At 47.1% G+C, this 12,500-nt stretch overlaps 1 protein-coding gene across 1 annotated transcript in view; it reads right to left on the bottom strand.

Annotated features, from left to right (window-relative positions):
* The window catches only part of sema5a (sema domain, seven thrombospondin repeats (type 1 and type 1-like), transmembrane domain (TM) and short cytoplasmic domain, (semaphorin) 5A), a 176,973-nt gene that overhangs the window by 40,133 nt on the left and 124,340 nt on the right, over positions 1-12,500 (bottom strand). The window contains exon 15 of the mRNA XM_084458537.1: positions 11,292-11,439. Within this exon, the coding sequence (XP_084314663.1) occupies positions 11,292-11,439 (148 nt within the window). The remainder of the gene's footprint in view (positions 1-11,291; positions 11,440-12,500) is intronic.

Below are 12,500 nucleotides of genomic sequence, written 5' to 3'. Positions count from 1 at the left end.
ATGCGCCACCAATCCCGTTAACATTTAAAAACATCTGAAAATTTGATCCAATGCATTTACTATTACCTAGCTTTCTATCATTGTGTAGCTAATGTGGCAGCATTATTAGCATCTAGGGAGCAACAGCCCCACAAACTCATCTAATAGTTTAGTTTAGTTTAGTACGCTGCAAACGAAAGTTGGCATTCTAGGATGCCCCTTGCTATTGTTTCCAAACACTTTCTGAACGTTGCACCAAATGCACTCTGTTGCTGCACTGATCGATGTCAGCTGGTTACGGGTGTAGATGAGTGGAGAACAGACACGTCTTTGATCACTGTGAATGTGCAGCGATGGCGTTGGTTAACCAGGCCGCTCACATGAAGGCGTCGGTGGGGCTTGCCTGAGGCTGGAGGAGTCTGCAGCCCCGGCTCAGACGTAATTACAGCATGGGTGGCGGAGAGACAGCTGCTGTTACAGTAACAGCCTCTGGTGTGTGTACAGTAACAGCCTCTGGTGTGTGTACTGTACTGCTGAAAGGCGGGGAATCGGTGAGAGGGCGACAGGATCCAAATGACTGGAGGGATCATGGAGAAGAGAGAGAGAGAGAAAATAAAACGGAGGAGACAGGGAGAGATGGAGAGATAAGATAAGGAAATAATGGGGTTAGAGAGAGGAGGTACATGAGAGAGAGAGAGAGAGAGAGAGAGAGAGAGAGAGAGAGAGAGAGAAAAGAGTGCAACTGACCTCTCAACCCTCTAATTTGTTACATCCTTGTCTGTAATCTCCTGTGGGCTGCGCTTCGCCCCGACGGCAGTAAATAGTCCCCTACATCTCAGTAGCTCACCCGGCACATTAACCTTCACACTGGGAATACATCAGTGTGATTCTTCCCTACTACACACACACGCACGCACACACACACACACACACACACGCACGCACGCACGCACGCACGCACGCACGCACACACACACACACACACACATATTGTAGACACACACACACACACACACACACACACACACAGTCATACACACACACACACACACACACACACACACACACACACACACACACAGTCATACAGCTTCAACTGTTGGCCTAAAGGCTTGTGATTAATATCTCTAGCTGCTACTGTTCTTTCTGTGGGTAGAAAGTCTATAGAATAGCAAATACAGCTACACTTTTCTGTTGTGGTCTTGGTGGAAGTGCTTACAACACACACACACACGCACACTTGCTTTTTTTATTTTTACTAGGACCGCCAACGACGAAGCGCTGGAACTGACATGGCCGCCGTGCCATTGTCCAGGAATTTACATCCAAACACCTTAAACCTTTGTCCTCTCACTTCTCTTGTAATTCATCACCTCCCCCCAAGTATTCATCAAGTCCCCTGCAACCCCTAGTTTCAATCTCCCTTTGTAATTGTAAACACCTCAACTCTCCCCCTTTTGTAATTGTAACCACCCCCTCTGCCTCGCTCTTCCTCATCTCTTTGTTTAAGTCAGAAGGGCCACACCTTCGTCTTCAGACCTTTTGTTTTCTTTGTTTGTCACGTCTGTACTCTTGGCCACGCCTGCCATTTCACATGACGTGCAATGAGTTAGCCAATCACATCCTAGAAGGACCTTACCTGTGTTTTGACTGCATATAAGCCACAGCTAGAAGAGGCTGAATTCACTTCTCTGACGAAACCACCTTTGTTGCGTTGTTCAGGAAGTCCTTGCGCACGTATTGTTTTTCACAATAAACCAGGCTTAACCTTTTGAACGTATCTTGGTAAATCTTTTGACTAGACCAGTTTAAAATACTATCACAGTTGGCGAACGGGAATGGTAAATGGGAGAACTGCCTGCGTGTTGCTTCGGGATTCCAGTGGATGAACTGGTGACAGACGTGTCGGTCCATAGTGGGCGTTGGAAAATCAATCTTCTCTCTTGCGCCAGAGCGCACGCCGAGATTATTTCCTCAGTTCTTCCACTGGATTCTTGAGGCTCACAGGTACGTTTAAACGAACCCTCTTATGGTTCTGAGTTGTATTTGCCTTGATTTGGTTCAGTTGTGTTGGTCTGGATTGTTTGAAAACAGAAACCCCAGCGTGGGTATGAGTTTAAGTAACTATCCAAGGAGATGTGAACAGCAATAGATATTTATATCGTATTGTCTTTTGACTTCGTCCTTGTTTCGTTACGAGGGTATAAGCTGTTCAAGTGAGAGTTTGGTCTCGTGAATCTTGTTCCCCTGTAGTTGATGTACAATTTTAGGTTGTTTATCGGTTGCAGCTTAGAACGGGGTTTTTTGAGTTAAATACGCCAAAGAGTTGGCACAGAACAGGTTTCCCTTTGGCCGGTCGCGGATGAGTTTAAACCGCGAGCACGTTGAGAGTTTTGCTCAATGGAGATGTAGCTACAGGGCGTGATTAAGAGTTTTGCAATCCGCGTTTCTGGTAGAGATTTGACCAAGTGATTGAGAGTTTTGCAATCCGTGTTTCTGGTAGAGATTTGACCAAGGGGCTGTACAGTATTTGGTAGGATCTAGACATCCGTTCTAGCCTTGACCAGGTAGGGTGCAGTTCGAGCATGTTTGTGTGTTAAGTCGTATATTAGTCGTTTTTGGTCGTTCTTTGTTTGCGTTCCCGTGATAGTCTGCTGTCTTCTTTCTTGTATGTGCACGGGGTTGTTCGTCTTATGTGTTTACTGTTTGAGCCTCGGCTTTGCTTTGTATTGTTTGTTACGCGCGCCATGGATCCAGGTAAAGTATTTTTGTACACTTTTTAGACTGTTAAAATTCGTAAACTGCTAGATTCCGGTAGGCTAGCTGGGTGTCTAGGAGACGCCGGAAAACAACTCTCCCGGTGATCCGCATTGAGCCAGAGAACAAAGAACTTCCTGACTGGGTGAGTACTAACCGGTCTAATGTTTCTTTGTTTTCTTTCGAAATTATATTCCTTTGTTTATTTCCCGCCTGTGTTTAACTATACTTTTCTTTTCACCGTTAGTTTTGAATTATAGGCTGTAGGGTATTGTGTTAATTATGAATACCAATACTAGTTCGCTGTCTGGGCCAGCTAAGATTGTTGCGCAAAGGCTTTGGGATGATGCTTGTGTACAGTATTTGATCTGGGCGAAGCATTCTGATTTCCCCCTGTCCGGTACACTCAATATTAGTGAGTTAGCAACTGTTAGGGCTCAGTTACAGGCGTTTGAAATGACTAGGTTAGGAAGGGAGCCTGGAAATGCGATAGATTGGAATGCATTCAGGAAGTGGGAAATACTCGCACACGAGTGTTTTTTCAAGTCAAAAAGAAGCGTAGCTGACGAAATTAATCAGAGAGAGGAATATTCAGAGTCCCTCCCCCCTCCTAGTCATTCCGTTTTGAACTCTATCACGCCGACTCGGCACTCAGAGCTCACACATCCTTCCCAAACTATGACTGGTTCACCCGCAGCTGCTGCCCCGCCTCCCAACTCTGTTTTTCCGTCTGCTCTCAACCAACAACGACCACAGGGTCGTCACACGAACAAGAATCAAGGGTATAGAAACAGAATAAACTACAGAATGAAACCGAGGGAGGGAAACGAAAACGGAGACAGAACTGACGCGTGTTTTCATTGTGGTAAAACTGGTCACTGGATCAAAGACTGTCACATTTACAGCAGGCGAAAGGAGAGAAAGAATCCTGTAACCTAGGGTTCGGCGCCACCTGCTGGGGTTCCCTTGAACAACCCACTAGGGAGATTTTAACTAGCCAAGATAGAGATATCATCATCTTCATCCGCTTATCCAGGGTCGGGTCGCGGAGGCAGCAGCTCCAGCAGGGGGCCCCAGACATCCCTTTCCCTAGCAGCATCAACCAGCTCTGCCTGGGGAATCTTTAGCCGCTCACAGGCCAGTGCGGAGATGTAGTCCCGCCACCTGGTCCTGGGTCTACCCCGCGGCCTCCTCTCAGCCGGACACGCCTGGAACACCTCCCTAGGGAGGCGCCCAGGAGGCATCCTCACTAGATGCCCGAACCACCTCAACTGGCTCCTTTCGACGCAAAGGAGCAGCGGCTCTACTCCGAGTCTCTCCCGGATGACTGAACTTCTCACCCGATCTCTCAGGGAGACCCCAGCCACCCTCCGGAGAAAACTCATTTCGGCCGCTTGTATCCGTGATCTCGTTCTTTCGGTCATGACCCATCCTTCATGACCATAGGTGAGGGTGGGGACGAAGATAGACCGGTAGATCGAGAGCTTTGCCTTTTGGCTCAGCTCTCTTTTCGTCACAACAGTGCGGTATAGCGACTGCAGAACCGCACCAGCTGCTCCGATTCTCCGGCCAAACTCCCTCTCCATGGTTCCCTCACTCGTGAACAAGACCCCCAGATACTTGAACTCCTTCACTTGGGGTAAGGACTCATTTCCTACTCGGAGCGGACAGGCCACCGGTTTCCTGCTGAGAACCATGGCCTCAGATTTAGAAGTGCTTATTCTCATCCCAGCCGCTTCACACTCAGTTGCGAACCTATCCAGAGAGTGCTGGAGGTCGCAGGCAGCTGATGCCATCAGGACCACATCATCTGCAAAAAGCAGTGACGTGATCCCCAGCTCACCGAACTGCAAACCCACCTCCCCCCGGCTACGCCTCGATATCCTGTCCATGAAAATCACAAACAGGATTGGTGACAAAGCGCAGCCCTGGCGGAGGCCAACACCCACCGGAAAGGCAGACGACTTACTGCCGAGGACCCGGACACAGCTCTCGCTCTGGGTGTACAGGGATTGGATGGCCCTAAGTAGGGACCCCCTCACCCCATACTCCCGCATAACCCTCCACAAGACCTCTCGGGGGACCCGGTCGTAAGCCTTCTCCAAGTCCACAAAACACATGTAGACAGGTTGGGCAAACTCCCAAGCCCCCTCCAAGATCCTTGCGAGAGTGAAGAGCTGGTCGGTAGTTCCACGACCAGGACGAAATCCGCATTGTTCCTCTTCGATCTGAGGTTCGACTATCGGCCGGACCCTCCTTTCCAGCACCTTGGAGTAAACTTTCCCTGGGAGTCTGAGTAATGTGATGCCTCTATAATTCGCACACACCCTCTGGTCCCCTTTTTTGAATATTGGGACCACCACCCCAGTCTGCCACTCCTTCGGCACTGACCCAGACTTCCACGCAGTGTTACAGAGGTGTGTCAACCAAGAGAGCCCCTCTACACCCAGCGCCTTCAGCATTTCTGGACGGATCTCATCAGTCCCTGGGGCTCTGCCACTGTGGAGTTGTTTGACTACCTCAGTGACCTCCTCCAAGGACATTGACGACCCCCCATCATCTTCCGGCTCTGCCTCGATCGTAGAGGGTGGATTAGTCGGGTTCAGGAGTTCCTCAAAGTGCTCCTTCCAACGCTCAACAACCTCCTCAGTTGAGGTCAGCAGTGTCCCCTCCTTGCTGTATACAGCTTGGATGGTCCCCCGCTTTCCCTTCCTGAGGTGTCTGATGGTCTTCCAGAAACACTTTGGTGCCGACCGAAAGTCCTTCTCCATGGTTTCTCCGAACTCCTCCCACACCCGCTGCTTTGCCTTGGTCACGGCCGAAGCCGCAGCCCTCCGGGCCAGTCGATACCCTGCAACTGTTTCTGGGGTCTCCCGGGCTAACATAACCCGGAAGGCCTCCTTCTTCAGTCGGACGGCTTCCCTCACCACCGCTGTCCACCACGGTGTCCGAGGGTTACCGCCCCTTGAGGTACCTATGGCCCTCAGGCCACAGCTCCCAGCCGCAGCTTCAGATAGAGATATATATATAAATTTTTTAAGGTAAATAAACAGGATGAAATAGATGTAGAGCCTTTGAGTCTTAAGTTATTAAGAATGTTTTCTGAGCGGATCTTTTAGGTATTGGTGCGAACTCAAAAGTCTGACAGGGTTTTGACAGGGTTTTGAATGTGTGTTTGATTCAGGAGTTGGTTTCAATAGTCAATGAATGGCCATAAGCTGTTCGTTTATGCATTCTACTGTATGAATTTCATTCATATAATGATGATGTTTTTTTTGAGGAGTTGGCTGTAGGCCTTCCCCTCTGCTATTGAACCCAGTCTGTGTTTGAGTCTTATTTTTCAGGTGCTATGGACCCTGGGCGGCAGGTCTTTGAGGAGCCTGGATCATGCCTTCCTGGGGACTGCTTGGAACCTGCTGTTTGTCTGTTTAACTGTTGTTTGTTTTGTCTCTCTCTCTGATATGTAGCTTAAGACATAAGGTTTGTGCATAATAGTGGGGGGAATAGATAAGGGTTGCCAGTGTCTTAATCTGAATGCAGCATCTCATAACCCAATTATATATTTTTAAATGGTTATGTTAAATATCTCATGTTTATAGTTTGAGGCACATTCATCGGGCCTGAGTGTTTTTTCTGAGTGTTTTTTACAGACAACTGTCGTTCCGGGAGTGATGGGTGAATGCCGAACCAGGAGACGGGCACAGGACCGGAGGTGGAGATGGAGGTTACTGGCCTGTTTCCCTACAGATGGGCGATCTGGGGTTCGTGAGATGCAAGGCCAACGCCAGGTCACCAACTCACTGTGAGCGACAGATAAGTATGAAACAGGAGCAGTGCCCAAATACTCTGTCCTCAAATGCAGAAGAGGGAGGTTTTAGATATACAAATTTTAGCTATACAAATGAAGCTTTGATGGAGTTTTTTGATTAGTTAATTGTAAATGAAGCCAGTTCATTTTAGTGTCATTTTCTTTGCCCCATCTCTATTTTTATCCTGACTTCAGGAAATTTTTGCTTTCACCCTTAGGGGGTGTTGTTTTGTTGAGACGAGAATGTGGTTATTTTTATTTTATTTTCATAAAATCGCGAGAGAAACTCGAGAGCCAAATCCAATTGCCTTGATCATGACTGGGGACTGGGCGTGTTAAAGTCATTCTAACACTGCCCCTGATGTCACTGTAGGCTACTGCAGACTGGCTCTAAATGACACTTGAACAGACACCGTTTAAGTTTTCCTGACTGAATAACAACATTTTTTCCCCAAAGCAGGAGCTTGCGCTTAACCATGTTTCTGAGTATCTCCAACAGACTGCTGATAACCGTTCCTGACCAAGGAGGGGAACAGGGAGACCAGAGGACTCTCCTTTTGCTCTTCTGTTTTTGTCTCTGTTTGTCTCTCTCATCTGTGGATCCACAGACGGAGCACTTCATCAGCCTGTACTGGGGGAGCGGGAGCGCCGAGGTGAGCCCTCCAGCAGCACGACCCGGGCCGACCCTACGTGGAGCAGTACAGGGATGGACCGGGTTCAATTCAAGAGCCTGTACGTGCTGCTGGCGCCCTGGCCGTGTGGTGTCCCACCGCACCTTCACCCTGCTGAACCAGGACAGGGACTCCCTCCTCACCTTCCGAGAGCTCGCTGGCTGACCGCTCTATGTGGACCTGCCCAGTGGGGAGACAAGAGACTACCAGGAGCAGATAAGCAGCCTGAGAACAGGCCAGAAAACATGGAAGAGAAGTAGATGTTGCGGGAGGAACCTACCCGTCAAAAAATGGAACTGTCAGCACATCCTCGGACAAGTGGGCCATGGGAACATGTAATAATGGATTTTATTGAACTCTCTCCATGCCAGGGATGTCTTCAACAGAGTGAGGACGGCCATTCCTGAGGCTAAGGAGGGGTTCCTGCATCACATCTCTCCTGGGGATTGGGTCCTGGTCCGCGACCACAGACGAAGGAGCTGGAACTCGCCGAGGTGGCTCGGGCCGTACCAGGTTCTACTCATCACGCAGACAGCGATCTGAGAGGACTTCGTGGATCCATGCAAGCCATTGCCGACGGGTCCAAGCAGCAGAGGACGGTCCACCAGGGGATCGCCAACACCAGGAGATCAAGGATGCAGCTGAACCAGAGGGCTCAGAGGCCAAAGCCATGAGCTGCCACAACTGTCCTCTCCTCTGACGAGGAATCGGAGGAAAAATGACCTTGCTGGTCACCTCCTTCTCATGATCGTTATGATGGCAACATGGAGAAACTCCACAGCCATGACCTCACAAGATGCACCACACACGCACACACACCTGCACACACTGCAACTATTTGAACATAACTGATTCAAACAACGCGACATTGAAGTTGCGATCTAGAAGAGAAGACGCCTTGCATTCCCCAGTGACATTCTATTGCCCAAAAGAGAAGTGTCACCTAAATGACTGTTGGATATACACTGTGAACAAGAGTGACCTTGACAGCCACCGCCACACTCTCCTCTCCTCTGATGAGCAATCGGAGACTGACCTTGCCGGTCACCTCCTTCTTGTGGTTGTGGTATGACAACATGGACAATCTCAACAGAAATGACTGCACCTCTAATCGCACACACTGGAACCTACATTAAACATTCAGAGACGCACACATGGAAGCTATGTTCCATAGGACATCACATGCGATTATTCACAAGAGTGAATGAACTTTGAAATAATCTGAAAAATATCATATTTGTTTACAAGAGTTACAATGGTTGAAACATGAGTTGATAAATAAGTTTGGGTTTTTCCTCTAAATTGACCAAGAGGTTTTTTGCCCTTCTTACACTGGTAACCATTTATTTTTTTTGCCTTGTTAAATCAAGTTTTTTGGTGAATGGTTGTCCACTCTTAGACTATAAATAGTATATAATCATGTCATCTTTTTTATCTTGTTTCCTGTCAAATTTCTGAAACAAGGGGTTTTGGTGCGTGATTTTGCACGTGGAAAGAAAATAATTTTTTGCTCCACCTAGTGGAGAGATTATTTCATTTCCACATGTATAGCATAGCTGACTGTTTACACTGTGTTTGGATTTTATATTTTATTTTTGTGTACCTGTTCAGGCACAAATGGGGGATTGTCCAGGAATTTACATCCAAACACCTTAAACCTTTGTCCTCTCACTTCTCTTGTAATTCATCACCTCCCCCCAAGTATTCATCAAGTCCCCTGCAACCCCTAGTTTCAATCTCCCTTTGTAATTGTAAACACCTCAACTCTCCCCCTTTTGTAATTGTAACCACCCCCTCTGCCTCGCTCTTCCTCATCTCTTTGTTTAAGTCAGAAGGGCCACACCTTCGTCTTCAGACCTTTTGTTTTCTTTGTTTGTCACGTCTGTACTCTTGGCCACGCCTGCCATTTCACATGACGTGCAATGAGTTAGCCAATCACATCCTAGAAGGACCTTACCTGTGTTTTGACTGCATATAAGCCACAGCTAGAAGAGGCTGAATTCACTTCTCTGACGAAACCACCTTTGTTGCGTTGTTCAGGAAGTCCTTGCGCACGTATTGTTTTTCACAATAAACCAGACTTAACCTTTTGAACGTATCTTGGTAAATCTTTTGACTAGACCAGTTTAAAATACTATCACACCATTCTGACACTCCGGGGAGCTTTTGCATAGCTCTCATTCCATCTCTGTACTTGCATCATCAAAGTTCTGAGGCTATTGATAGTGTACACAGACACTGCGTGTGGGGACAGAGATAGACTCTTGGTCATATATCTGTCCAGATGTTATTATAGCCCAGAGCTGTGTAGATATGGAGGTGGGGGGGGGGGGGTTAAGTTCACCCAGGCAGTATTTTAGATTCAGCACCTAAAAAGGCCAGTGTGCTATTATCTACAGAAAGGGGCAGAGAGAGACAGAGACAGAGAGAGATGAGAGATTGAGAGAGTAAGGCAGAAAGAGAAAGAGATAGAGTGATACAGAGAGTAAGACACAGAGAGAGAGAGATAAAGAGAAGGAGAGAGAGAGACAGAGAGAGACAGAGAGAGATAAGGAGAGAGAGGGGGAGAGAGAGAGAAAGAGAGAGACAGCAAGGTCAAAGTGGATGCAGAGAAAAGTTGCGATGGGTGTCTATTGTGTCTGATGGTGTGTCAGGGCAAGGCAAGGCAAGGCAAGTTTATTTGTACAGTGTATAGCACATTTCAGCAACAAGGCAATTCAAAGAGCTTTACATGAGACATTAAAAGCATCACGACAAAGTGCAAGAAACACATAAAAGGTTGTATAAAACGAAATGCAAAAATAAATAAAAATAAAGGACATTTACAACAAAATGCGGGAAAAATAAAATACAGGAATGAAAGTTACAGTGCAGTGTATGAATGAATAATTATTAGATTTAATGAAAAGCAGCGGCAAGTTTGTTCCAGATATGTGGGGCATAAAAACTGAATGCTGCGTCTCCATGTTTTATTAACTCTGAGGACAGAAAGCAGGCCTGTGCCAGACGACCTGAGAGGTCTGGATGGTTCATAACGTAGCAGCAGATCAGAAATATATTTTGGCCCTAGACCATTCAGTGCTTTATAAACCAACAGCAGTATTTTAAAGTCAATTATTTGACAGACAGGAAGCCAGTGTAAGGACCTCAGAACTGGAGTGATGTGATCCACTTTCTTAGTCTTAGTGAGGACTCGAGCAGCAGCGTTCTGAATCAGCTGCAGCTGTCTGATCGATTTTTTAGAGACCCATAAACACACCGTTACAGTAGTCGAGTCTACTGAAGATAAACTCATGGACAAGTTTTTCCAGATTCTGCTGAGACATAAATCCTTTAATCCATAATATATTCTTCAGGTGACTGACTTGGTAATTGTCTTAATGTGACTGTTGAAATTCAGGTCAGACTCCATGACTACACCAAGATTTTTGGCTTTGTTTTTGATTTTTAGCATTACTGATTGGAGCTGAGCACTGACTTTTATTGTTCTTCTTTGGCTCCAAGGACAATTACTTCAGTTTTATTTTTGTTTAGTTGAAGAAAGTTCTGGCACATCCAATCGTTGGTTTGTTCAATGCACTTAGCGCTTGTATGGGATTATAGTCCCCTGGTGATATGGTGATATAAATTTGTGTCATCTGCGTAGCTATGGTAACATATTTTGTTGTCTTCCATAATCTGAGCTAGTGGGAGCATGTAAATATTGAACAGAAGAGGCCCCAGAATGGACCCTTGGGGAACTCCACAGGTCATTGTTGTAGGGTAGAGGAGTGTTTGTAGTTTGTATGGGTGTCTATTGTGTCTGATGGTGTGTCAGGATAGAGGAGTGTGTGTAGTTTGTATGGGTGTCTATTGTGTCTGATGGTGTGTGTCAGGGTAGAGTGTGTGTAGTTTGTATGGTTGTCTATTGTGTTTGATGGTGTGTGTCAGCGTAGAGAGTGTGTAGTTGGTATGGGTGTCTATTGTGTCTGATGGTGTATCAGGGTAGAGAGTGTGTGTAGTTTGTATGGGTGTCTATTGTGTCTGATGGTGTGGGTCAGGTTAGAGAGTGTGTGTCGTTTGTGTGGGTGATTTACCTGGCCACATCCTGGACATTCATTGCCGTTCTCACAGGTCCTGCGTCGTGATTGGATGCCCCCTCCGCAGGGCACGTTGCAGCGTTCCCATGCCGACCATGCTGACCAGTACACATGCGGGGGGCAGGGCAGGTGCTCGTTACAGTACCTGTGAAGGACAGGGACCACAGGGCATGAGGCTGTGTGTGTGTGTGTGTGTGTGTGTGTGTGTGTGCACACGTTAGTGTGTGAGTGTGTGTGTGGATGTGTGTGTGTGTGTGTGTGTGTGAGTGTGAGTGTGTGTGTGAGTGTGTGTGTGTGCGTGTGTGTGTGTGTGTGTGTGTGTGTGTGTGTGTGTGTGTGTGAAGGGAATCCAGGGTGGGCTGACAGTAGCATCACCATCGCAGATCCGTCTGGCTTCTGAGTGGTCTGCAGCAAATTAGTGGTTTCTTTGACTCGAGACACAGAAGGAGCTAAATTTATACACCGGGGATGCCGAGGTTTTATCATCTATAGGCCTCTGGGCCTCTGAGGACAAGACTGACTATGAGCTATCGCTGCCCCTCGATGGAGAAGCATGATGGCTGAAAAGCGAGCTCTCATTTACACAGATTCTGACAGACCAAATACATCTCCGTTCGTGCGGCCCTCAGCAGAAATGAGCCATGCTGAAACTTTGTGTTATTGATGAAAGCTCGGCGGTACTGTACGCCATATGGGTATGCGGCGGTGAGAAGGCAGAGGGAACGAACTGACACTTAAACGTGCATGGAAACTTCATCTCAGATGTTAATGAGAGCACATGAAACAGACATGAATCATCTTTAATTAGGTCGTTTACCAGGCAGGATTACCGCACAGCACGATTGGTTAATTACTCAGCTCTCATTATCCAATAGCGTTATGCCGCCGACAGGCTTATTCAAGCCTATATAGTTTATTTTAGATGTTTAACACAAGCAATAAACCCCTCAGAATCCAGCAGCTACTCTATCTTTGTTGTTTTAAGCATACTGTGGAAACACGCCTGTGTAAAGAGACTACAGTACTTTCATACCCAATGAGACTCCTACTGTTCCAATTAAGCTACCAAGCCTTTGTTGTGTTATTGTGTTAAAAGCATGTCAGCTATCAGGAACAGGGCATATAAACAACATCCTACTTGCAATAATGCGTTTTCCTCCAAGTCCTTCAACGTTACCCTTCCTACGCCTCAACTGCTGGAGAGGG

This window comes from Borostomias antarcticus, assembly GCF_949987555.1.
Source record: "Borostomias antarcticus genome assembly, chromosome: 2".
In the NCBI taxonomy this organism is placed as follows: Eukaryota; Metazoa; Chordata; class Actinopteri; order Stomiiformes; family Stomiidae; genus Borostomias; species Borostomias antarcticus.
This window is presented reverse-complemented; position numbering and strand designations above follow the sequence as displayed.